General features: G+C 50.5%; 1 protein-coding gene across 1 annotated transcript; it reads left to right on the forward strand.

Moving 5' to 3' along the window:
* The first annotated feature begins 1790 nt into the window (after window positions 1-1790).
* Slc34a2 (solute carrier family 34 member 2) lies at window positions 1791-25997 on the forward strand. The gene is made up of 13 exons (XM_003467394.4): window positions 1791-1929; window positions 9027-9141; window positions 9235-9369; window positions 10268-10396; window positions 10983-11126; window positions 12535-12646; window positions 18115-18310; window positions 18956-19051; window positions 19754-19874; window positions 21116-21283; window positions 22210-22326; window positions 22421-22545; window positions 23990-25997. The coding sequence occupies exons 2-13, from the start codon at window positions 9030-9032 to the stop codon at window positions 24611-24613; spliced, it is 2079 nt and encodes a 692-aa protein (XP_003467442.1). The 5' UTR covers window positions 1791-1929; window positions 9027-9029; the 3' UTR covers window positions 24614-25997.
* Window positions 25998-26605: the final 608 nt, after the last annotated feature.

Consider the following 26605-nt stretch of genomic DNA (forward strand, 5'->3'; position numbering starts at 1 on the left):
CATCTCTCCTCTATTTTGCTCCTCACTTACCTTTGGGTTTCTCACACAAGAGAAACAATGTGATATTTAAACTTGTGTGTCTGACTTTTTACTTAAGATTCCCAAGTGCATCTTGTGTCTTTGCGAGTAAATCTTCTGGAAGTCCTACTGTTTTGTGTTTTAAATGCACATATGTGTATGGTGAGAGGTAGGGCTCCAGATTTATTTGCTTCCAAAAGGATATCCTTTGATTTCAGATGGTCTTTCCAGATTGATATTGTACACCAAGTGCCCATGTATGCTCTAGGTTCTCTAGTTCTTTTCGTCTTTTTGAGACAGGGTCTCTCTGTGCAGATCAGGCTGGCCTTGAGCTCACTTTGTAGCCCAGGCTGGTCTCGAACTCGCAACGGTCCTCCTGCCTCAGCCTCTCTAGTGCTGAGATTACAGGCGTGAGCCACCATGCCCAGTTTAGGTTCTCTATTTCTGAACTGAAGGATTCTGATCCTGTGTTAGTGAAAACTCTAGAGTAGTCCTTAAGTATTCTCGGACAAGACTCTGTGAACTGAGCCTCAATTTTTGCATTAATGACATTTGCTCTGTCAAATTCTACCTTATTGTACAGCAATAAAAAGAGTACTAAAAATGAACTGGGGAAACTGTACATAATTTTTTCTTTTTTGAGACAGGTTCTCATGATGTAGTTCAGGCTGGCCTTGAACTCACTATGGAGCCCAGGCTGGGCTCAAACTCAGGGTAATCCTCCTGTCTCAGCCGCTCAAATGCTGGAGTTACAGACGTGTGCCACCACACACGGTCTTAACTGTCATTCCTCTCCATTCCATGTGGGTACATTCTTGTCATGGGCAGGCTCTGCTTTAGAAGTCATTTATTGGGACCGGGGATTTAGCTCAGTGGCGTAGGCACCTGCCTGGCAAGCACAAAGCCGTGAGTTCAATGGCCAGTATTAATAAGTAAATAAACAAAAAAATTTTAAAAAATGACTAGAAGTCACTTATTGGAAAGGCTCAGGTTGATCACTGACTTAGAGTTGGCTTTGGATTCAGGCAGTCTGGTCCCAATTCCCCGTGCTCAACAGCCAGTGATCTGCGCTCCTGAGGGCTGTTGGTTTTGGAGTGAAACCTCCCCTTTCCAGTGGGGGACCCCACAAGCAGCAAACTGGCTAGGCCTCATGCTGTGCCACTATTAAACCAAGACAGCAAGGCAGGGGAAAGGTCTCCTGCTCAGGCAATCCTGGTCATTTTGTGTCCACCTAAGCCCCCAGGGAGAGCTTTTACCCGCAAGCTGGGGCAGTCTCTTTAGCAGTGCCTGGCACCTCATTGGCATTTGTTTGTCCGAGCACCATAATGGACTTCCAGGGAGGTCAAGTTGTCTCCTTAAAGCCAGGAAAGAGAAGGATGGAGACACAAGGAGCAGGAGGCCGGGAAAGGGCCAGGCCTGGTTCCCAGACCTGGACCAGCCACCTCCAACAATCCAGGCTTTGTTGTCAGTCTGTCCCTGAATTTCCAGTTACCTTTTATCTGTCTCAGCGTCTCTGCCCGCTCCAGCCTCCTCGGAGGTGGAGACGGGAAGCCTGGCCGGGGAGCAGAAGGCAGCGGCCGGCGCGTCCCTCCGCTCCGTTCTCGCTGGCTCGCGGGGATCCGGAGCTGGGGCCCTGCGCCCGGGGGGACGCGCGCAGTGCCAGCCGTCTGCGCGCCGCCCGCAGCCCGCTGCCCGCCTCCCTCGGCGCAGCGCGCGGGGAGGTCACCATGCGCGCCCCACGGCCGCAGGTAGGCAGCGCCCCGGCGGCGGCGGGCGGTCCCGGAATGTGCGAGGGGCGTGAAGACGGCGGCGGCGGCGGCCGCTTTGCGCAACACCTTCGCTATATATAGCCGGGCGGGCGGCAGCTGGCCGCGCGCTACCTGGTGCCGCCTGTGTCCCTTCCCTGGGAAGGTGAGTATGCCGCCCTGCCCTGCTCGCTCCTCCGAGCACCCTGCCTTACTTTTCATGGATTCTCTTCCATCCCCCTGGGTGCCAACCTGAAAGAACTCGGCTGGCCTCGGGGTGCAGAAGAGAAAATGATAAACCTTTCTGACATTCTCAGATTTCTTCCTTATGTCCCTTTGGCTGTTTTGGGTCCTGTTGCTGCTCTTACGTCTGAAGTGTTATTAACCAGCCACTCCTGGGGACTCAAAAAAAAAAGACAGATGTATTTGAGAGCCTAGTGTGAGGAGGAAGGACTGGGGTAGGTAGCAAGTGCCTCAGAGCTGGCCAGCCCTGCTTCCTGGCGGGCCCCTGACAGGAGCCCTGTGACAGGACCATCACTGTCACTTCCTGCCAAGACAGCCCCCGGTGCTGCTGGAGGACTAGATGTGTGCGGCGTGACTGCCACGTGCTAGCAGGCTTGTTTGCAGTTACTTATCGGACTAGTTTGCTCTTCCCATCAGCACAGGTGGCCCTCAGCTGAGGACCTGTCCTGCAGTGGTCCGGGACGGACAGAGTCTACAGCTGTCTGTTTTACAGGCAGAAGGTACCAGGCAAGGAGGCTCTGAGATGTGGGTGGGGTGGATGTGTTGGGAACTAAGAACAACAGACAGGCCAGAAGGGGGACCTTTGTCTCCAGTTGATTCAGGCTCCCTGGCACCCCAGGGAGGAGTCTCAAAGCCTCCCTTTTCCTTGGTGAGGTGGGGACTTTCCCAAGCCTGCTGGTTTCAGGGAGGGAGCTTGTGGGTTGCCCTTCTCTCTCTACTCAGGTTCATCAGGAGGTTTTTGTGTTAGCTCTGATTGCAGGGCCTTGTTTGTCACACTGTCCTGTATTTTTATCCCCTCTTGCTCTGCCTGTTCTTTAACTTGTTCTGTGTTGGGGATTCCTAGAAAAGTGTTCCTTCACAGTGGCTATTGTTTCAAGTTGTTAAAGCCTGACTGAATCCTTTGTCCCGTGCCAGCTGAATGATCTTTTCTCTAGTTTCTATAATCTTGTAAATGGGTGGCAAACAGGGCATCCCATACCTCTCCAAATCATGCAACCATCTCTACTGAAGCAAGTCCAAGTCCCCAGCGGCAGGAAGACCGAGTGTGAATTAATGCTGTTAGATAGGAGAGATTTGGAATAAACTGGATTTCAAAACCATTGCAGCCAGTTCCTCCACTAAAGACCACACCCACCCACCCCCTGCCTCCACTGTGAGCTGGAGGGACCAGGACGGTGACAGGGACAGTATAGGGGTGCAGCCAAGAGCAGGCAGCCATCCCAGGAATTTTCAAGCGGGTCCCTTTTCATCCCCCTAATACCATACAAGACATGGACAGAGTTACAGGTTAATCGCATGGTTTATTTTAAATTCAAACACAAGCTGAAAGTGCAGGATGAGAGCGTGGTTGGTGATGGGGGTCCCAGTTTACAGTGACAGGACAGGTGTCCTAGTATACTTGGGCCTGTGTGAACCGAAGCTGGCAGCATCATGAGGCTGGGTCCGGTTGCTCCTTGACTCTCTCAGTCCCCCCATCTCACTACCATGCCCACGGAGGGCTTAGTTTTCTTTCTGATGGCAAAAGGGAGCTGCTGAAAAGTAGCCATCGCTCAGTTGGGAATTTTTGTAGTCTTGAGGGTCATTCTTACTACTGAGAGCTTTGGGCCATACAACTCTGAAGCATCTCTGAAATTGTAGTGTCCCTGTGGCTGTAAACTGTGAATTTCTTTGTGCCTCAGTTTCTCCTCTTGGCACTGGTGTCCAGGTTGTGCCTGGACAGGCCAAAGTGCCTGTGAGATGGGGTGAGTAGCTCTGTGCACGGGACTTAGCAGTAGGGCCTGGCACTGTGCATTGACTGACTATGGGGCAGACCCTGTCCCGAGAGCTGGGCAATCTAAGGCTGTCCTGCCTAGCCCTGAGGGCCCTAGTGCCAGGCTGGCCTGTCTCTGCAGGGTCAGTGCCTTGCCCTCCCTCTCAGGGGGCCCTGTGGGCGGCCACTGCTCTGAACAGAAAAGTGCAGTCCAGGTCCCGGTTGGAGAAGCCCAAACAATGCAAAGTGCAGAGGTTGGGTGACTTCAAGGAAGAATGAGCCTCCTTTGCACTGGGGACCTGAGCCACTGCAGGAAGTGGAGCAGAGAGTCACAGCCAGCTCAGCAGCAGGGACCCACGGGGGCCAAGGTGGGGGAGAAGGGTTAGTCAGGCCTGGGCCCCGTTTGAGTTGCCAGCCTTCTCCGGGAGATTTCTCCTTCCTGCCATGCTGCTAGCAGGTAGCAAGAAGGTGCTGGTATGTGTGCCAGCCATGGGGACGAGAGGGAGGGAACAGCTGCACCAAGGCCGCAGATGGGTCACAGGGCTCCAGGGACCCCCCACAGGAAGCAGGGTTAGAGTCTGCCATGCCGGGAAGTGACCTCAGATTCCGGCTATGGCCTCCCATCTCCTGGGTTTGGTGCAGACTCCTGTAAGGCTTCATCTGCTGAGTCCAGGCCTTTGGACTGCCTGAGGCCTGGCTAGATTCACAGCCTGTCATTACTGCATTTGTGGCCAGCATTTCCGGTCATCAGGGTGACAACTCAAGGGTCAGCCCTGTGGCCCTGCCCACCCCAACTGTCCCAGAGTCTCCCAGAGCCTAGCCCACGCCTTTTGTCCCCCATGGGTCCAGGGAAGGGGAAGGTGGGGCGCTAGCAAGTTACCCTTCCTCCTCCTTTATCCCTGGTGGTCACCACCCAGGACACTCCCTTATCACAAGACAAACGTAAGCATCTTCCTCTCACATGCTGTGTGTTCCTTTTAATGAACAAATATTTACTGAGAGGAGTGCTTCGGAGGAGGAGGATGAGTCCTATGCAGGGCAAAGGTAGGGCCCAGCCTCTTTCATGGTCCTGATGCAACGCATTTCCAAAGCCTTACATGGTCACAATTCCCTGGAGACGGCAGGGTCGCATTTTTTGAGATGAGGAAACTGAGACTTGAAGAGGCGGGCCTCTGCAGGCCCATCCGCCCTGCTGCTCTTCCTGTCTCCTCGCTGTGTGCCATGCCACACACCGTGGTCCCAGGGGAAGTGGCAGCTCCTGGGACTGCAGGATATTGGTCCTTTTGGGCGGTGGTCATTAGGGACTGAGAATAAGACCTGTGTGCCCAAGCTGAGGAGCGGAGCAGCTGTGTGGCTGCCAGGTGCCCTACATTCCTGATTTCTAGGTGCGGCTGGCGCTTTGGGGGCGGACAGGGTCCAGAGGGCATGGCCCACACTCTGGGAGCCCTCCGCCGGGCCAGATGCCTTTGCTGAATGTCTGCAGAGAGGGGGCAGCTGCGAGGGGGGGGGGCGGCCTGGGCACCCCGCTGAGCGCAGGGGCCTGGAGAAGGCTGGTGGCTGTAGGGGACAGGAAAGTACCTGAACCGGAAGCACCCAGCGCAGAAATCATTGCTTCACTGGGGAAGTGTTTCATAACGCAGAGCTGGGTTCAGAATATGGAAAAGAGAGACTTCTGGGAAGTCAGAACATTCATTGGAAATGCCTTTGCTTTTTGGTGGCAGTGACTTCATAGTGAAGGAAGCCAGCACTGGTCGCAGGCAGAGGTGTGGAAGGTGCTGGGTGGTCACATTCAGAGTCAAAACGTTCTGGTCTTTTCTGGTCTCCTCTGTGCCTGTGGTTTGTGGCATTATTTACTGGACCACGAGTGCGCCTGCTTCTGTATTCAGGAAGTGCCTCTTGGTTTGAGTGTTAAGAAAAAAGGAATCTCAGCATTTGCAGAAAATATAATTTAAACAGCAGGCAGGTAACTGTGCTCTTTAGACTTCACTGCTGTGGAAGTTTCCAGGGGCCTCCGCAGATTTGCTCCATCCGACCTACTGCGTGAGTGACAGGGACAGCCACCTATCAGGAGGAGTCGGATGGTTTTTTGGTTCTGATCATCGCGGACCAAGTGCATTTGTTCCTGGAACTCTCTATGTGAACCTCATGAAAGATGAAAAGTGCCTGCTCTGTGGCGTGGAAAGAAACATAGCAGGTGGTTTCTGCCCTCTCAGCTCTAGAAGGCAGTAGATAGACATGCTAAGAGAAAGGGACCCTCAAGCCTAAAATTCAAAGAGGAAAAAAGTGTGGGGAATCCTAATTAAAAATTTCCCACAAATTGCCTCCAAGAGCAGAGAGACCTTTGCGGGTGGTGGGTAACCTTAGCTTTGTGTGTGTTTGTGCCCTGCTTGTCTTTTCTCCTTTGAGGGTGAGGCAGGGTCTCTATGCCATCCAGGCTGCACCAAGCTCAGGCTGGTCTTGAACTCTGGATCCTCCTCTCTCAGGCTCCCAAGCTGTGCCCAGCTAATAATCTTCAGTGATCCTTCATGAAATTCCTTGTCCTTGTTTTATGTATGGGGAGACTGAGATGGGGCGGTTCCGATACGAAACTGGAATTGGAACCTACGAGCTGGGATCTAAAAGTCCAGTTCCTTGACCTTTGGAATGGTAGTGCGCAGCCCCAAAGCGAGTGTTGGCAGGGTCTGGGGACATTTGCTTTTTGATTGTCAAGCTGGGTGTGGGGAAGGGGCTCGCAGAATCTCAGTGCTGTCAAGGTGGGGACCATCAACCTGTGAGACTAACATTTCTTTCCCCAATTCTATCAGTAATGTCCTAGTTGGGGGAAAGATAAGTCAAGTCACGCAGATGTTACACCGAGCATGCTGTCTCTCTGACAGGTAGAGCTGGTGCTGGCTCTCTCTGTCTCTCTGTCCAGCTGTGGTCTCTGCCTCTCTCTTCCCGCCTTTCTCCCTCTCCTCCCTCCCCTCACCACTCCTCTGGGCAGCTTTGTAGGACTTTCTCTTGCCCGCTCTGGGCTCCTTTTGCAGTGGTGTGATCATGGCCCCTGTCTTGATACCGTATGTCAAGCCCCAGTGTGGCCCTGCCAGCTCTTTGGTGCTCATTGGATGGCAGTAATTCCTATGACTCAGTTACAAGCTGCACGGTGGTGTGTGATGCGGTGCTAGGTGGTCAGTAGGTAGCAAATAGATGCTAGGAGCATGGAGAAGATCAGGTTAGAGACAGACAGCTGGAGACTCAGCACAGGTGGGGGCCTGAGGGGAGCCGCTGGGGGTAGCAGTGAGAGGTGAGTAGGGCCGGGTAGCAGGCACCACCTGTACTGGCACAGAGGCAGGACTCTGGGGTCTCAGGGTCCCACTTTAGGGAAGTGGGACTCGAGCCATTTGGGGAGCAGTGAGTGACAGATTGGAGAGACCGATGAGCAAGCATTGAATCATCAGGCATGTGGGGCCAGGCCAGGCAGACTGCTGCTGCTGGGTCTGTGGTCCTAGTCCCTGTGTGAGGAGGGGCCATCAGAGATGACTTTGAGAATCAGGGATGCTAGTGGCAGGAGTCACAAATAGGTCAGGAAGTGGTGGAGGGTGACAAAGTCTGAATCCATGCAGTGGCTGCTGCAGCTGGCCATATGGCCTGCCTGTTCTGTGTACAAAACTGGACTCTGGCTCTGTTCTCCATTGGTCCTGGAGCATCTTCCCCGCTTGCTGGCTAGAGGGGCTCTAATCAGTCCACTGGCTGGACACTTCCTGCCACTGACTGATTTACTGATTGGCTAACCTTCTCCTTTAGGTGTCTGCACACCTCAGGGTGGGCAGTGATGGAGAGGTGAGCAGAGACTCTGGGGCAGTCACACCAGGGCTGTGACCCCGGGCTAAGCACTTCACCCCTCTGAGAGCCTCCATCTTCTCTTCCCTAAACTGTAAATGACAGAGCAGCATATGTGTGTCTTTTTCGGTCTCCATTACATTCACTCTCGGTAAACTTACACTGCGCACCATCGATTTGCCAGGCAGAGCTTTGTTTGGGTCCTGAGACGCAAATATGTGAGTGCTTGAATTCTGGTAGGAAGGGAAATAGATTGATTTCAGAAAAAGGAAAGGCATCAGACCAATCTGGAGGGGTCTGGGGAACTCTTGATGGAAGCAATCAGAACAAGACAGCTCTGTGCTTCCTGAGAGCAAATATCCCTAGGTTCCTGACTCCTGGAAGAGAAAGGACTGGCCAAACGCCCACCGTTTCTCTGAGCTGTCATCTGAGGAGCCCGTGCTCCTCTCACGATGTGGTCTCCAGGAGGGTGGAGGAAACCTAAAAAGAATTGTGCCGCTTTGATAGTTATTTATTCCTGCATATCTTTCTAACAAGAGTGAATGCTTAGTTTTTAGTAAGATTTTTAGGTATTTGTTCTTTCTTTGCCATGGAACTAAGTCACTCTGGTCCATTCTTTGGATTGTGCTGTCTGATCTGTGTCAGAAGACGAGGGGCGCAGGGGTGCACGCCCAGAGTGCCAGGAGCCATTCCCCCAGGATGACTGTGGAGAGAGCATTCCCAGGCCATGGAGGGCTGCAGACAGCGAGGTTCTGATAAGTGCCAGTCATCAGAGTGATCGGAAGCCTGCACCACACCGGGCAGGTTCCAGACCTTTAGCTGCACATTAACTTCTCAATGGAAACTGATGGAAACTGATGCTTTCTGCCTAGAGGCCTTGCTAATGAGTGCTAGACAGGGCTGGAGTCAGGTCTGGGGTGTCACTTTCACAGAAGACCCACATGGTGGGTGACACGGGGTGCACATGTGTGAGGGTGTGGGTCACACATCCATTAAGTCACACATTCATTGAGTCCCGGCTTCGCCTGTGTGTACATCCAAGGTCGCTCTTACTCTGTCATGGGAGTCTGATAGGGTCATGAGGACCCCAAACACCACAACATGATGCAGAGGAAGGATGTGCACCCCACTTCTAACCAATGCAAGAATCAACACACAGACACACACCCACAGACACATACACAAGTGAGAGACATCAAAGGAGGCATGACTTACCTGGGTTTGAGGCCAAAATGGATAAACACTGTAGGATACGGGACTTCAGGACAGCCTAGGTGGGGTTGCAGGATGACAGGGGCAGGGGACAGGGCCCTCCAGCCTCCACTCTTGGAATGTCTGAGCATGCCACTCTCCCCTTCCTTCCTCCCTCCCGAGGGAGGCTTCTTTTATCGGGAACAATTGACAGCACCTCCTCTGACCACTGCTTCTCTAATCTGTCTTTCCACCCACAGACCATGGCTCCTTGGCCGGAGGTGGAAAACGCCCAGCCTGATCCTGAGAAATACATCGAACAGGGCATAGCTCAGCAGCCCGGCACAGATGCCAAAGGCAAAGACTCGGACCACAGTAAGTGCTGCTCAGGGGTTTGAGGGCATTGCAAAGCTGCAGAGAGATCTACCAAACTAAACTCTGCGTGGTCTTTGCTGCTTCTTTGAGCAGATGCCAATGGCACTCCAGTGGCCAAGGCTGAGCTGCTGCCCTCCTACTCCACCGTGGCACTGATAGAGGAGCCCACCCAGCTAGAAGACCCCTGGGACCTGCCGGAGCTCCGGGACACTGGCATCAAGTGGTCAGGTAAACTCCAGGCCACCGGGCCTCAGGAGGGAACTTGCCTTGTGTGCACTGTTACCCTCTTGGGGTCACTCTCTCCGTTCATTGTTTTGCCTCCTTGAGAGGCAGGGTCCTGGCTAGGGAGGCCTCCTCAGTAGGAGGGTTGGTGTCAGAGCACATCGGCGATTGGAGGATCTTACTTTCAATCAAATGTTGAGGCAGTGGGTGTAACCAGAACGGTCTCTTCCTTGTAATTCACTGCCTGCTGACCAGGCTCTGTATTATGTATTATGGAGTGTGTTGTGGACACAGCCATAGGCAGATGAGGTCTGGGCTCCAGAAGGCAGAGAAGGCACAGCCTTTCCAAACAGGGTGTGAGGTCCAGAGGGCCAGATGGGTTGATGGGCAGGAAGGAGGCGGGCAAGGAGCTGGGAGGGAGGTGAGGACTACTTTAATAAAAGTTAGTTGGGAAAGCTGCAGTGAAGGGCAGAGGCATGCACTGCTGGATGAGGAACCCAAGCCCTGCAAATCGAGGCTGTAGTTGTTACCGAGAGGCCCCATCTAGGAAATATTCAGTGCCCTTCTGAAGGTGCTTGGCACAACAGTTATCTCTGACCTGCACTTAGCAGGCAGCATTGTGGTTCAGCTGAGTGTGGCGCCTGGTCTGTCTGTCTGGACCCCAGAACCCTTTCTCCCAAATGCACATCTATTTGGGTGGGTTCCAGGGAATGGACTTCAGGGGCAGCTCCTTTGAAAGCAGCAGCGGTGTATGCGCTCCATCTCCAGGCTTGCGGAATCTAAGAGCCCAGCACAGCTGGGCAGGGGAGGAGGTGGGAAGCTCTGGTGAGCCCCTGTTGAAATTCTCAGAAATGTCAGTTGCAGGTACTAACGACCTTGTGCCCTCTTACCCACCTCTCTGCAGAGAGAGATACCAAAGGGAAGATTCTCTGCATCTTCCGCGGTCTTGGAAAGTGCATCTTGCTCCTGGGATTCCTCTACTTGTTTGTGTGCTCCCTGGATGTCCTCAGCAGTGCCTTCCAGCTGGTTGGAGGTAGGGAGGGGACAGGCTCTGGGGACAGCATGCGGGTGCTGTGGTCGCATTTGGCTCATGCAGTGGCAGTGACTCACGGTCCTTTGGAGCTGCAGCCCTCAGTGACTCGGGGCTAAGGTCTCCTTCCCGTCACTATGCCCCGCATTGTATAGAGGAGAAACTGAGGCCTGAAGCAGGTGATGGCTTGCTCGGGTGGCTTAGGCCAGGAGCTGGGAACAGAGCCGGATCCCAGCTATCAGCCTAAGCCTTTGTTTACAGACCCCCAGGCAGGAAGCTGTCCCACCTCCAGACTTATCTGAGGGCTCCCTGCTGTCTCTTCACCTCTCTGCTCCAAGATTATAGATTGGGAAAGAATGTTCTCTTAGGCCAAAGCAAGAAGGAAAGATCAAAGCCAGGCCGCTGGGGAAGGCAGGGGTCCCTGCTGGGGAATCTGTACCCCCAGCACATATTTCCCAGAACTGAGTGTGGAAGACCCAGAAAGGAGCTGATTCCATGGATACTGGCAGAACTGGCCTGGGGAGACCTCTGCATTCGTTGGGTGTCACCTAGCTACCTTTTGTCACATGGACCTTGACTTGCCTTTCAGGAAAGGTGGCCGGGCAGTTTTTCAGCAACAACTCCATTTTGTCCAACCCTGTGGCGGGACTGGTGATTGGGGTGCTGGTGACCGTCATGGTACAGAGTTCTAGTACCTCTTCATCCATCGTCGTGAGCATGGTGGCCTCCTCCTGTGAGTCTGGGCACCGAGGGCACACATGTATTGGGCACTCTGTCCATCTAGGGGACCTCGATCTTACTCAACATTCCCAGACCTTGTCACCTTTCTTCCCATCCTGTCCAGCCGTGGTACCCGTAGATTCTGCTCTCAATCCCGTTTCTGTTTGGATGACTAAGCATGAAAATAGTCTCCATCCCTCAGTGACTCTGCTCTGGAATCTCCCACAGCTGCCCAGTTTAAAGGCCATTAACCACATGTGGCTATTAAATTTCATTTTAACCTCACTGATTTAAGTTTAAAACATAAAATTCAGTTCTTCTGGTCACAGTGGCTACATTTTAAGGGCCAAGTAGCCATATGAGATTGGCACTCAGGCATTGCATAGTACCTAGAGAAATGTCTATCAGTTTAGTAACTGGCCTCGGACAGGGCCAGTCTGAGTGCCAGCCACGAAGATGCCTATCACATCACACATGCATTCCAGACACCTGGGTTTGGGGAGTGATCTTTCCAAACTTGCCTCTGTCTGTTACTTGTTTTAATTAGGGACAGGCCTTCTGGGGGTGGGGAGAGAGGTCACTTTGAACTGACTTATCTTTAGCCCAAACCAGCATTTCAGTCAAAGTAAACTGAAATTTTTCTGGGGCAAGTTAGAAAAAGATTAGTTCTTCAAAGCTTGTTACTTTCTTTTGTTTTTCTCCACCTTGGTACTGGGGATTGAGTCCAGGCCTTTTGCACTGAACTAAAACATCTCCAGACCTTTTAAAAATGTTTTTTGTTTTGAGATGGGGTCTTGCTAAGTTTAAGCTAGACTTCTGTTTCTCCTGCCTCACCCTCCCAAAGTGCTGGGATTACAGCCCTGAGCCACCATGCCTGGCTAAAGAGTGTTAGTTTCATATGTTAGAACATGGTGGCAGCCCCTTAATTTTGTTAGCAAAAGTAATGATACTGCTAGGAATTTGTCTTATAATACTCCAGAAGGTGGAAGTCTGGCTAGTGGACAATGCCCCCTTAAATAGGGAACTCAGTGTGGCCGTGTTCAATGGATGCTCAAGTGCTAGCTGTGACCCTTAAGACTTTCCCACCTACATCTGATTCCTTGGCTCCTACACCCTCGCCATGCATCTATAATAGAGGAGAACACTACCAAAAGCAATTTATAATTAAAAAAAATTTTTTTTCAGAAAGCTAGGACTCCAAGGGTTCCCCAAGATTATGTGCAGGATTATGTGATGGTTGAACATGTAGAGCTCCAGGCATCCCCAGCTGTCCTCGGCTGCAGAGTGATGCACATGACCCCGTAGGGGTTAGGACCTGCTGCTTTAGGGCATCAGTAGCAGGAGTGAGTTGGGCAGGCCGTGGGCCCTGTCAGAACCTGCCTCTCCGCCGAGCTCCCTAATGGCCCTTTCTCCCATTGCAGTGTTGACTGTGCGGGCTGCCATCCCCATCATCATGGGGGCCAACATCGGGACCTCCATCACCAACACCCTGGTGGCGCTCATGCAGGCAGGAGATCGGAATGAGTTCAGAAGGTAGGAAGGAGGCTTGGGACCGGCTGTTTGGGTCATGGCCAGGCTCATCCCTGGAGCCTCTGGAAGTGGCCACAAAGGAGGCTGGGCAAGGCTGGGGCTCACACCTTTCCCAGGTGATGGAGCTCTGCTCCCTGGTCTGCACTGACTGCTGGGATAATAACAGCGTCTGCCACCACCATGTTATTTTAGTGATTAGACAGTCACACAGGCAAGTGTTTAGCAAGTCCCTGGCATCTAGACAGGGCCCGCTAACCACGAGCTCAAGCTGGAAACTTAGCCACTGAGTGGCAGGGTTGGAACAAGCTGAGGAAGGGTAGGATTTACCTTCCTGCCTAGTCATAAGTAATTACAACTTCAGGAATCCCCTCTCTCTAGTTTTTGGTCAGCTTTACCTACCTGTACTACTTTTTTTCTTCACTCACACATCACTAAAAGGCAAGATGTTTTTTGGTTCTGCAGACAGCTGGTTGAGGGGAACTCTTTTCTTCTAAAAAGGTAAAAATGATGTACATTTCCAGCTTTTCTTCTAATGGGCAATGGATTTCCCCCAGCATTTATGAAAATATAGAAGCACTCCCCGCCTGTCTCTGGGATGCACTGTCGGGTGGTGTGGTCAGGCTGCTGACATTCCAACTGGCCAGCTGGGAGATGGCCAGCATCATCCCTGTCTGCTTTTGAACAGTGGATGTTCGTGGATGACAGGGCAGCCACTCGTCCCAAGCTACCCTGTCTGGTTCCTGATGAAATGCCCAGATGACCATAATAATGGACATTAAATGGGGTGTCTTCTAATTTGACCTCACAAAACCAAGTAGGCTTTTCTATACCTTGTTTTTATTCATGTCAAAACTCAAACTTGAGGAAGATGCTGCTGGGATGCAGTCCAGGTTTTTGTGCTTGAGATTTTGAGTGTTTTATACTGATACACAAATATTTGCTTCTGAGTAACCTGTGAAGTGGAAATTTAAGGTCATATAGGAATCTCTAATTGAGTCAGCTTATCCCATCTTTGGGATATTTCAGTATGTTTTTAATAACATCATTCAATACTGCCTTGGGGTATATATCTTTCCTAGTGGTTTAGATAACTTTCTTACATTCTTAAGATAATAATTACTGTCTCAAACATTTGTAAGGTTCTTAAAACATTTTTCCAAACTACTAGGAAGTCTTTGAATCACTTTACACCACATCAGCAGTGTATGAAAATGTCTTTTTTTTTTTTTTTAATTTTTTATTTAAAGAAAAGGAAACAAAAGAATACATGGAGATTTTAAAAAAGGGTAGAAATGATACAAACTTACAGAAAAACAAACGGTAAGAAATTGCTGGTTGATAAGTTACACATTGTCATCTTAGAAGTAGCTGTTCATGTTATGGAATTAAAGCATTTAGAATGACATTCATAAAGTGACACTACAAACCCTTCTGCTCCATGATCGAACAAGAGCTCAGTAACATGGTTATCAGTCCTACACATTTGTTTTACTTCTCAAAGAGGGTAAGATTAAACATATCAAAACAGAACATAGCAGTTAAAAAAACAATTTAAAGAAATACAGATTTCATAGGAAGCCCACTGGAGATCTTGATTGTCTATCTAACTGTCTCTAGTTTTTTACAAATAGTTGTCCCCTTCTTCATCCACCTTATATACTTAGTGTATATTATAGAACTAATCAAATCATTGAAGACTTTTTAGGTCCTCAAGTACCAAATTAGGGAAGACAATAGTAACTACCAACTCATCTCTCCTTCTCTTTGTGATAGCTGTCCCCATCTCTACATATGCTGAAATTGAACTCAAGAAACCAGTCCAATGTCATTCTAATCAGCAAACATTAGTATTGCTAGAATTTCTATCATAATGCTACTAAATTAGCCTCGAGTTTCCTAGTGTCTCTTCCTCAGAGTATCTGTTCATTACATCTTACATTATATAATCTGTTCCCATAAATACTTAAAAAGAAAAAAAGAACCCATGTGTGAATTTCTACATATATATCTATCCTCTCTGTGTTATAGGGAATACCAAGTCATAGCAAGCCAGCAAAACAATTTCCTAGAAAAACATGCAATGGATAAAACATTTAAGACCACAATATAGATGATCTTCCATAGTTACTATGTTTCCTCTTGTTATTTTCAATAGGTTTGACCACCACACTGGCTTATTATAGTTAAATATAGTATCACCTATTTTTATAAAAACTTAACTTTGGCAGCATTGTAGGGTTTGGAAGCTGTTACTAATTAATACCAGTATGGATATTCTTTACAACTTGTCATCCTCAGAGTAGTTGCCTCTACTTTTAGGGTTGATACTGACAAGCATACCAATTTCAAATAAAATCAGCCATGGCCAACCCATAGTCTTACGATTCAGATTCAATTAAGATCAGTCATAGTAAGACAATGTAAGTATTATAGGATTTCAGTTTAAGTTAATAGGAAAGTAAGGATAGTTACCATGGTATAGCCTGCTATTTTTGGGTCAAGATGTCTGTGTCCTCAAATCTGACATGAGCGGACAGACCAGAACAAATTAAATTCAATCTAAATATGGCACTAGGGCTACTGTGTCTTTTAAATCATTATACACCATTAGCAATGACCTCTGCTTTTTTTTTTTTTAAATATAGTTTCAGAGCTGTCTATACTAAAGACTAGCTTACCGTCCCTGCCTCATGTCTGCTACTCCACTTTTCTGCTATAATTTGTCCACCTTATTCCCTCATTCCATTGTCTGCCCCATTCACTGAGGCCTCTCTGCCACTGTTGCTGGAATCCTGGTATCTCTTCCTCTCTTTCTCTGTAATGTCCTTCAGCACTCTCTGTAGGGTTGGATTGGTGGCCACGAACTCCCACAGTTCCTCCTTGTCTTGAAAGTATCTTATTTCTTCATTAATTTTTAGAGAGAGTTTTGATGGATATATGAACTTTGGTTGCATATTTTTTTCTTTCAGGACTTGGAATATTTCTCCCCACTCCCTTCTTGACTTAAGAGTTTGTGTTGATAAGTCTGCTGTTATTTTGATAGATTTCCCATTATAGGTAACCTGCATCTTTTCTCTGGCTGCTTTTAATATTCTGTTTTTTTGGTGGATTTCTGGGATCTCGATTATTATATGTCTAGGCGTAGATCTGTTTTGGTTGTAGGTAGCTGGTGTTCTGTATGCTTCTTTTATCTGGATATCATTTCTTTTTGCTATACATGGGAAATTTTGCTTTAATATCTCTGTGAATATTTTTTGTATTTCATTTTTGGATGTTCCTGCTTCCTCACTCACATTCTTTATTCTTAGGTTATGTATCTTTTTGTCATCTTCCAGTTTTAGAATTGCTTCTTTCTGGTTCCTTGTTATTTTTAAGAGGCTTTTTCTTTCACGTTCATATGTCCTAAATCTCTCTTCAAGTTTCAGAAGGCTATCTTTAGTTTCTGTCAAGGCATTTTGCCAATGTTCAATGGAGTTTTTAGTTTCCTGATATTCTCTTTGGATCTGTTTCATGTATTCTAGGTTACGCTTAAATTCTTCTTCTGATTTCCTCAGTTCTTCCATCTGTGTTCTCTTGGGCGGGGCTTGTCATTTCTTTAATTAATCTCTTTATATCTTGCCTCACTTGGATCAGGAGTACAGCTTTAAATTCCTCTATGAGATCATGTAGGTACTTTTTAATTTCAGCTGATGCTGTGTCGAGTAGTGGATGGTTACTGTGCTTGTTCTCTTCGGTGTTTACTTCTCCTGGGCTTATTTTCTCCTGTTGGGCAGCTGGAGATTTTTTTTTATTTTTATCTCTTGTCATGTTTCTGGTTTCTTTCAGACTGTCCTGGAGTTCTCTGGCCCTCTCCGAATTGCTTAGGCCCTTTCAGAAGCGTGCTGGCTTGAGTTTTTGCTGTCCTCCCCAATTTACTGTTATCTGGGGTAGACTGGGCTGCAGGGGCAGTACAGGCTAGTCTCTAGCCTCTGTGCCAGTTAGTTCCTAAATTAGGCTGTACTTTCTGGTTGTCACTGAGTTGTGACTATTTTGTATCCGCTTATTGGGCCCCAAGCAGAGGCTTGGGTTAGCCCCAGTATCTCCTGCCAGTTCTCTTTGTACCAGAAGCAGCTGACTAATGTCACTATGGCACAGGGTCCTGCCCAAATCTCAGCTGTTCTCTTCCAGACCTCTCTGTGTCAGGAGCACCAGCACAGCAGAACTGCCCAAACTCTGTATGAGGCTGAAGCCAACACGTACTCAGGCTCTGCCCAATTCCAAGATGCCTTCCACTAGCCCTCCCTACAGGGGGCTCAGTGACGCCACTGAGCTGTAGGTTCTGCCCAACTGTAAAATGGCTGCCACTAGACTCTGTGTTATTGATGTCCCCGTGGTGGCGGGCACTGTCCCGTTCCAAGATGTTCTCTGGCCAACCCCGGCAGTCGCAGGGTCTCTAGTACTCACCAGGGTCCACGCCGCCCACCTTTCCCACGTTCCCAGCACAGCACTGATCGGTCAGAGATCCTCGCAGCGTGTACTCCCGGTACAGCACAGAATGGTCAGAAATCTGCGCAGCGCCTGGTACAGTGCGGAGTGGTCAGAAATCCGCGCTGCGTACATTCCCGGTACAGGGTGGAACGGTCAGGAATCCGAGCTGCGTGCACTCCCGGCTCAGTGCGGAACCGTCGGAAACCCATGCGGCGTGCACTCGCGGCCCGGCGCGGAGCAGTCAGAAATCCGCGCTGCGTGCACTCCCTGTACGGCGTGGAGGGGTCAGAGATCCGCGCTGCGTGCAGCCCCGACTCAGTATGAAAATGTCTTGAATCACCTTCTCCAGGAAGAATAAGAATACTTTTAAAATATTAGCTAATACAAAAAATAGGTGGAATAGCTAATAGTGAAAATCTGCACTTGAAAATCAATTTCTTTTATTACTAGTGAAACTATATGTTTCTCCACATGATAATTTGCCTTCTATCTGTTTGTCTCCCACGTTCCATTTGGTTTGGGGTGCTTTCTGACCTGTAGTGTTCTTTAAAGGAAAATGTAAAGTGGAGAAAGGATGGAATTCAGGAAGAGTCTTTGGACCTTGTGAATCGATGCAAAGGGTGACAAACAGCAGCCTTGTTTCCTGTGGAGACTTCATGTGCTTCACCAGACTTGGGATTTTTATTTTAAAAAGATTAAGAATCATTTAGGAAGAGCGCTTGGTTACCTGCCTACTGATCTCCACCTTTCCAGGAGAAAGGTGTATGAGATTCCAAAGTCGTCTTGATGCAGATTTTGTGAACAAAGGTTGTTGAGAGAGAATTACTCCAGCCTGAACTCGCTGGCCGCCCTCACTTGGCTCAGCTGCCAACGGGAACGTTAATGCCCAGGATTGCTGTGAGGACAGGGAGGAGTGTACCTCTACATGTACACAGATGGGTGACAATGAAGAGCCTGAAGACGCCACTCACCCACTGACCTGGCTGTTGGGTTTTCCTCCCTAGAGCTTTCGCGGGGGCCACTGTCCATGACTTCTTCAACTGGCTGTCCGTCTTTGTTCTGCTGCCCCTGGAGGCCGTCTCCCACTACCTGGAGAGACTGACTGGGCTTGTGGTGGACACCTTCAACTTCCAAAATGGAGAAGAGGCCCCAGCACTTCTGAAGGTCATCACAGACCCGTTCACGAAGCTCATTGTCCAGGTAAGCACCCCCAGCCTCCCCACCAGGCCAGTGCATGTGAGTCTATGTGCATGGCGATACAGTGGGTGGGGGGGCTGCCTCTACAGGACAGTCAGGAGAGAACTTCCATTCTGTGTGCTACTGCGGATCAAAGCCAGGGCCCCCACATGCTAGGCAAGCGCTGCACACTGAACTGCAGCCCCAGCCCAGGCTTGATGACACAAATCTCCTTCAGTATTTCTTGACAACAACATGTGATACCTTTTGGGGTGTGGGGGTGAGGTGAGGGCCTCGTACCTGACTATATTATTGAAAGGAAGGAGGCTCTGTGGAGGTTGCTGTGGGGCGAACAGACCAGCTGGGACCTTGAACTTTCACTCTTCCTTCTGGTTTTCACTGCCCTCTGATAAGCCGGTGAGTAGCGGCAGCCTGCTACCCGGAGACTAGGGCCCTTGTTTGTGCAAACATTTCTTCCTGTGCTGAAGCCCTGCTAATGTCCTAGGCTATCCAGCACTGCTCCCTGAGGTGCTAGCAGTGAGTTCCAGATGATGCCTGGAGGGGGCTCAAGGACATAGTCATCTTCCCAGAGGCCCTTTAGTGGCAACCGCCCACTGACATCTTTGTCTTGAAGATGCACTTTCTGACCATCTTCATTGCCTTTCTCAGCTGGACAAAAAAATTATCCAACAAATCGCAATGAATGATCCAGGGGCCCAAAACAAGAGCCTGATCAAGGTTTGGTGCAAGTCCATTACCACTCAGGTAAGTTTCCAAGAATGCTGCACCATGGGCGACTCCTGGAATCTAAACCCTAACTCACCGTGGCAAAGAGAAAATGGGGGTGGGGGGGGAGCATGGAGGCTCCTGGAAAATCAAAACTGGCCAGTGAGATTCCTTTTGGAAACAAGTCCTTGAGTTCTGGCTGGGTTTAGGCGGTAGGACCCTGCCATACCGCAGACACGTTATTTCTGGCACCTTGCTATTCATGTGTCTCCCAGAGAAGACACATCCCTGGCTGTTCATCTGCCCATTTTTGGAAGGTCCCCAGATTGTGTATCACACTGTACAGGTTCTGGCAGTAGGTGGCACTTTCCAGACTCTTCCAGAATGTTCCTCTCAGAAAGCCCACAGGTTTCTGCTCTCCTACGTGGAGAACTTAACCCAGCCTGCTGTGTGGTTGGGTAAGGGTCCCCCTTGCCTCCCCGGTATATGTGATCTTTTGTGTCTTTTGGGGTGCTGAATGCTTGAGGCTGAAGTACAAGAACTAGATGTTTCTAAATGGCTCTGGCTGATTTCATTTGTCCCAGTTATTCCAAGAGCACCATAAAGATGGACAAGTCCCACAGAGAGGAAAGGGAGGTTAGGGAGGTGATCAGAGACACTCCATTGTCTGCTCTGCCCCTTACCCACTTGCCTTCCCATCTCCAGTCCGTGTAATGGACACTTTCCGTGTTTGCCATTTAGATTCAGAAGAATGTCACTGTTCCCTCGCCTGAGAACTGCACCTCCTCTTTACTGTGTTGGACGAATGGTACCCACACCTGGACCTTGAAGAACGAGACCATCCGGAAGGGCACTGTTAAGTGTGAGTGAGACTCATTATGCCCATCAGTGGGCTGGGCCATCTGGAGACACAAGGGGGGCCCTTAAGGGGAAGGAAAGAAGGCCCCAAGAGTCTCCAGACACCTTAGGCATGGAGCACTCTGCTGCCACGCAGAGGAAGGTGAGGTGACAGGCCCAAGGTTTCATGGAAAGGAGCAGAAGTGGGGCTTGAAGCCCGTCCTCCACCATGGGAGTGCATCCAATTCTAGGTGCTCCCGCCAGGTCACTGACTCTGACTCTGGGGGGGTGACAGCTAGTTGGGAGGATGATGTGAAGACCATAAACGTATTTTCCATGGGCCCCGTGAATGAGGCAGGAGCTCTGGTTTTCATCTTTTCTTCTCTGTCTCCTTTTTGCAGTGTTAGGGATTGAACTCAGAGCGCCACAGATGCCCCAGGCAAGCACTCTACCACAGAGTCACAGTCTCAGCTATTTTTTTTTTAAATTTTGAGACAGGGTCTCACTAAGTTGCCTAGATAGGCCTTGACCTTGGCCTCCCAAGTAGTCAGTTTATAGGTGTGAACCGCATACTCACATGCCTAATTCTTTTAATAAGCTGTCATATCAGTCCTGCAGTCTTTTCCAACTCGCATATACTTCCTTAGCAAATCTAATTACACCTCATACACCCTTCTGCATATCTTTGCTTCTCCTTTGGGCCTGCCGACAGTAACTCTGAGCAGCTTGTCTGGATAATCACAGATGTATTCCCCTACACACACACACACACACACACACACACACACACACACACACACGGCACACATGCACACATACATGAACTTACTAGCTATAGTGGTCAAGTGCTGTGCATCCATCAATCTTAACTGTGCTTTGCTGGAATCAGCACAGGAGCATAGCAGGACATTGACAACAAGGCTTACAGTGGCAGTGGCTCCAGAGCTCTGGCATCTTTGTTCTGAGTTCCAGAAGTGGAAAGCAGCATAGGTGGACACAACAGCCCGTCTATGTGTGCTTAGCTATGTGACTTGGAGAACCTTACTTCATCTGCCAGGCTCAGAAGTGCCTACTGGCCCCAGCCAAGCTTCTCCCAGGGCCATGTTTAGCTGCAAAGGAGGCTGGGAAGGGCCAGTTTCATTTCGAGCTGCCAATTACTGAACATCCACTGACTGAGATCTTATTCCTAGGAAGAGAAGGGTATTGGGGGAGATCTGAAGCTGGGGCCTCCTTGTTCTCCTGACCAGGCTGTCCATGTCTCTTCAGGTCAGCACATCTTTGCAAACTTCGACCTCCCAGACCTTGCTGTGGGCATCATCCTGCTTGTCCTCTCCCTGCTGGTCCTCTGTGGCTGCCTGATCATAATCGTCAAGCTCTTGAGCTCTGTGCTCAAGGGCCAGGTGGCTACCATCATCAAAAAGACCATCAATACTGGTAGGTGTCCTCCCACCCCCGTTTGGCCTACTAGGGATCCCAAGGCATCCTTTGATTTCTGTCTTTCAAATGGGTCTCTCTTGGAGATTCTCTCTCTTGGAGCTGCTAAGCTGTGGAAGTTAAGATGCCATTTTCCTAGGAATTCTGTGTCCTGGGGAGCAGATACAATCTTCCATTGAAGGTCAGCAAGGCCCACAAGAGGAGCCATGAGTAGGGCTTTTCCTCCTGCAGGTTTTATTTACATGCCCAGGGCTGTCCTGGGTCTAACAGGAGCCCTCAGGCAATAGGCTAGGCTAATGGAAATGTACCCTCAGCCCCAGTAACCTTCTGTCTCAAGGAAATGTGGTTCTAGGTAAATACACCCCTGCCCCTGGCAGTCAGTGAGACTCCACTGGCCAACAGGAACTCCTGCCCAGTAGAGCCTCCTGGCCCATGAGCACTTACCAAGCAATGGTATCACATCCCTGAAATTCATGAAATGCAGCCAGGACATCTGTGTCCCCAGGCTGCCCCAAGAGCAAGCCAAGTGACTGGGTGCTGGCCAGGCACACAGTGCCTGATCCAGCCGAGCAGGTGGGGTGAGGGCTGGGGTTCGAGGTGTTGCTGAAAGCCACTGCATTTTCTCCATGCTTGGTCAGGTGGAAACAGAGGTACAAGGTGTGAATGGGGAACCAGGGCAAGGAGGAGGAGTGAGGTCTAGGTGCCCCAAGTGCCTTGAGGGCAGAGGGTAATTTATTGAGTGGGCTCAGATATTCCTAATCCAACCTTCCAGCATCTATTTTGGTTTGCTTTGGTTTCACTTGGGTAAAAGACTGGAGAATGAAAATCTCAGTCCACACACAGGCACTAACTCATCTTCTAGCCCAGCCCAGCCCACCAGGGACCTAAGCAGGTGGTACAAAAGGCCTTCTCCCTCTGTCCTGCAGACTTCCCTTTCCCCTTTTCCTGGGTGACCGGCTACCTGGCCATCCTCGTGGGGGCCGGCATGACCTTCATCGTGCAGAGCAGCTCCGTGTTCACTTCTGCCCTGACCCCGCTGATTGGTGAGTTTCTCCCTGGCTTCTTGGGCCGCTGCTGCCATTTCCTGCCATTTCTGGACCAATGCCCTGTGCTCCGTGGTTCTCTCCCTGTCTCCAGGCATCGGCGTGATAAGCATTGAGAGGGCATATCCACTCACGCTGGGCTCCAACATCGGCACCACCACCACGGCCATCATGGCCGCCTTGGCCAGCCCAGGCAACACCTTGATAAGCTCAATTCAGGTCAGGAGCTGGGGCTGGGCCAGGGAGCTGGGGGGCCGGGGGACTAGGGGATTCAAGGGGTGGGATGTAGCTCCATTCATGGCCTTGAAAACTGGCTTCTAAGAGCCAGGCTTTCAGTTAAGTCCAGAAGATTGAACTGAGATGTACCATCTCAGGGGCAAGCCACAGGAGATGGAATTGCGTAGCTCAGCCAACGCTGTCTGGTTCTTAGAGTGGTAGCAGGACTCCTGTTATTGGTGGGCACGTAAGTGTGGGAGACCTGGCACAGAGAGCTGCAAAGAGTGGCAAGGAAGCCTGCACAGCATCTTCTGTCTCTAGGGCTCTGCTTGGGCCGTGGTCTGTGACACCAGCCTGGCCTTACAACACTAGCAGGGCACCTGCCTGGCCTACGTGCCCAGGTGGTTACCCAGGCAAGAATTCACACTGACCTTCCCTGGGCGACCGAGGCCTCTTAGCATCAGTTTCCTTATCTGGAATACGGACAATGTGGTCCCCATTTCATTAGGATTCTGAAAGCCAGAAATATACATGGGACTGTGTTCTGTAGATTAGACCTGCATGAGTAGTTTGAAATGTTTTAGCAAGTACATTTTTGAAAAGGAAAAGGAAATGGGAGATTCGCTTTTACAGTGTTCGATTTAATCCATCATCACTTTCCCGTTGGTGAGATACGTAACATTATTTCATTTCTGTGGCCCGAGCCGCACCAGTGGCTATAGCAGCTAACGTACCATGCAGGGCTGACCCAAGGCCCTCGCATGCCACCTGCTGTGACCCAGGGCAAATGAGTAGGTCCCTGGGCTGACTCCCATCTCCAACCCTCCCACTAGTACTTTGCCAAAGTGGCAGGACCTCGTGACACCTTGGTTTTCTCCTGGCAAGTGACCCTGATGATGGTGTTTTGAGGACCATGTAAAGGTGCTTAGAAAGGTCACCCCACTATGGCAAACACCATCTATCACTGCTGCTGCTGCTGCTGTGACTGTCCTTTGATCCTCTGAGCCTTTATTTTGGCCTACTAACTTTGGGGGTGGGCAGTAATGAGGCTTGAACCCAGAACCTGCACTGAGCTATATCCTTCAACTTATCTCATTGTTTAAATTTTAAAACAGGATCTTAGCGTTACTAAATTACCCAGCCTGGACTCATACCTGTGGCCTTACTGCCTCAGCCTCCCAGAATGCTGGGATTGCAGGCATGCACCACTCCGCCCACCTTTGGGATCAGCTTTCAGCTGCTGAGCCGGAGGTGGTGGGCCCAGGCACAGGGAAGAAGCGGGCAAACCTGTGGTTAGATAGACAGTGGGCCCTGGAAGCTGAGCTGTGAGCAGCCCAGTCACCTCCCTGCCTTACCCACCATACACGAGTAGTTTGCAGAGCGCTCTACACCAGGAAACTAGCTCCCCACTTCACCCGTCCAACTGGTGCGACTTCCTGTGTTTCAGATCGCCCTGTGCCACTTTTTCTTTAATATCTCCGGCATCTTACTGTGGTACCCGATCCCGTTCACCCGCCTGCCCATCCGCATGGCCAAAGGCCTGGGCAACATCTCCTCAAAGTACCGCTGGTTTGCCGTCGTCTACCTCATCATCTTCTTCCTCCTGATCCCGCTGACGGTGTTCGGCCTCTCGCTGGCTGGCTGGCCAGTGCTGGTGGGCGTGGGGGTGCCCATCCTCCTCCTGCTGCTCCTGGTGCTGTGCCTGGGGCTGCTGCAGTCCCGCTGCCCGAGCGTCCTGCCTCAGAAGCTGCGCACCTGGAGCTTCCTGCCCTCGTGGCTGCGCTCGCTGGAGCCCTGGGACCGAGTCGTCTCACTGCTCACCAGCTGCTGCCAGCGGCGCTGCTGTTGCTGCTGCCGCGTGTGCTGCCGCGTGTGCTGCCTTATGTGCGGGTGCACCAAGTGCTGCCGCTGCAGCAAGTGCTGTGAGGACCTGGAGGAGGAGGAGCCGGGGGTCCCCATGAAGGGGCCCGGGGCCTTCAGCGTAGCTGTGGTCCAGAAGGCCCAGGGTCAGGGCAAGGCCCATGCTGATGCCCTGGATACAGCGAGCTCTTGCACCATCACAGCCTTCTAGGGAGGGCCTGGGGCCAGGGTACTGCAGGGGGAGGGGCCCAGGGTCCACATGCACCTGCCTTCTGCTTCTGCAGCATCTGGACAGCCCCTGCCCTCCACAGGGCGACATGGACGAGTAGAGTATGACCGTGTCCAGTCCCACACACAGCTGCACTAGCAACCTGTTTCTAGACCCAGGCCAGCCTTCCAGTTGGGCAAGACCAAGGACAGATCAGGAAACAATTCCAAGGAATTTTTGGGAACTTCCCCAAGAAGTGCACACAGCAGCTCTCCCTTTTTATGCTGGAGCCTATTTTTCCCAAAAGCAGCAGGACCAGGGAAGTAGGGGGACCTCAGATGTGGTTCTTTCCCACGTGGAAGAGCTTCATCACCTGGGGCTCAGGATGTGCTTGGCCTACCTGCCTGGACAGAGATGAGGGGAGAGAGTCCCTCACTGGGCTTCATTTAAAAGCCTAACCAACAGGCACCAGGGCTACTGCCCTCTGCCACTGTCTTGGTCAGAAATCATCCCTGTTGGAATAAGATACGCAGTTCCTCAAAGCCTACTCTCTCCCCTGGAACCCCTGGGGCATCTGTACAGGCAACAGTCCTACAGTTTTTTGCTTATTTGGGCCAGTCTCGTGGTCAGCTTCTATCCATCTGCCCACCCTAGTTTCCCTTGGAATCTGCAAGCATCTCCCCTGCCCTGTAAATGAGCTTGGGTTTCCTGCCCTCTGTCCACATCTGCAAAGCTCCAGCCTTGTCCTAGGGGGAGGCAGCTAGGGCTGACACAACGCTGCCTGCCTTGCACGATGGGTGTGCCAAGTGTGTGCTCTTGCTTGTCCAGGATGCCCTCCGTGTGTCTCCTGGAGTCCCTGTGCCTTTCATGCCTCTGCTCTCACCCTCAGCTCCTCTCTGGCAAGTGAACTTCAGCCTTATCCAGGAAAGGGGAGGATGTGGCTGTGCCCCAAGACCCTGTCCTCCAGCACCCTCTCCATCAGACAAGCTTGGGGTGCCAAACTGTACCCCCTGTGTAGATACAAATCCCCAAACAGAGCCATTTATACTTTATAGTCATGCCCCTGTACAGCATTTTTCATAAGTTATGTAGTAAATAGTTTGTAGTTTTATGCATTTTTAGTGTCTCATTTGGAAATGAGGCAGGGTTCTTCTATGAAATGTAAAGACAGAACGAGCACCTTTGTATATTTTGTGATATTACCTTTTAAGCACACCTCTGGGCCCCGCTGCCCTGCACACTGTATATATGTAAGTTAAACCCAGGCAGTGGCCATGGCCATCTTTGCACTCTGAGTTTTTAAAACTGAAATCCTTGTACCTGCATTGATTGTATGTGTTTTTTTTTTACCGGTTGTGGGAAGGGAGAAATAAAAGGGATAAACCAACCCAAAAGGAGTGTGCTGTTTTCAATCACAGAGAAATACAGGCCTTCTTGGAATTATTTCCTTAAAAATGTGAGTCCTCTTCCTCACTGAACTTAACTACCTGCCACACAATCCTTGAGTTCCCTTGTTCAGAAACCCAGGGGAAAACTAACACAACTTTCTTCATTTATTGGTCATGGAGATTTGCTACTGAGGGTTGTGCTAGGCAAAATATTAACATTTAAGGTATCAACACGAGTGTTATGGTTCATCCTTTTATTGTGCAGTGCCACTTTTGAATGCAACTTTAAATGCAAACTGTTAGAGTGGAATCACAGAGTTTACACAACTCATGGTTTGTGGCTTGGGCACCATATTGTTCCCAGTGGAGCAGAAAGAACTGCACAGTCTCCATTGTGTGTCCGGTGGGCTTGGCTTCTGTGCTCTCCCAACACCACCCTCCCAGTGAGTCAGGCAGAGCTGAGCTCTGGAAGGTGGCAAGGAGCCACCTCGCTTTCCAGGCCTCCCTGGTAGCCACCCGGAGGACTAGTGGACAGGAGGGCGGGGGGCTGGCCTCTTAGCCCTGCTTCCCAGAATGCCACTGTTCGGCTGTGGTTTCAGGTGGTCGT

The sequence above is a fragment of the Cavia porcellus genome, unplaced genomic scaffold, assembly GCF_034190915.1.
Source record: "Cavia porcellus strain 051 isolate PalLab524CR breed Dunkin Hartley unplaced genomic scaffold, mCavPor4.1 scaffold_30, whole genome shotgun sequence".
In the NCBI taxonomy this organism is placed as follows: domain Eukaryota; kingdom Metazoa; phylum Chordata; class Mammalia; order Rodentia; family Caviidae; genus Cavia; species Cavia porcellus.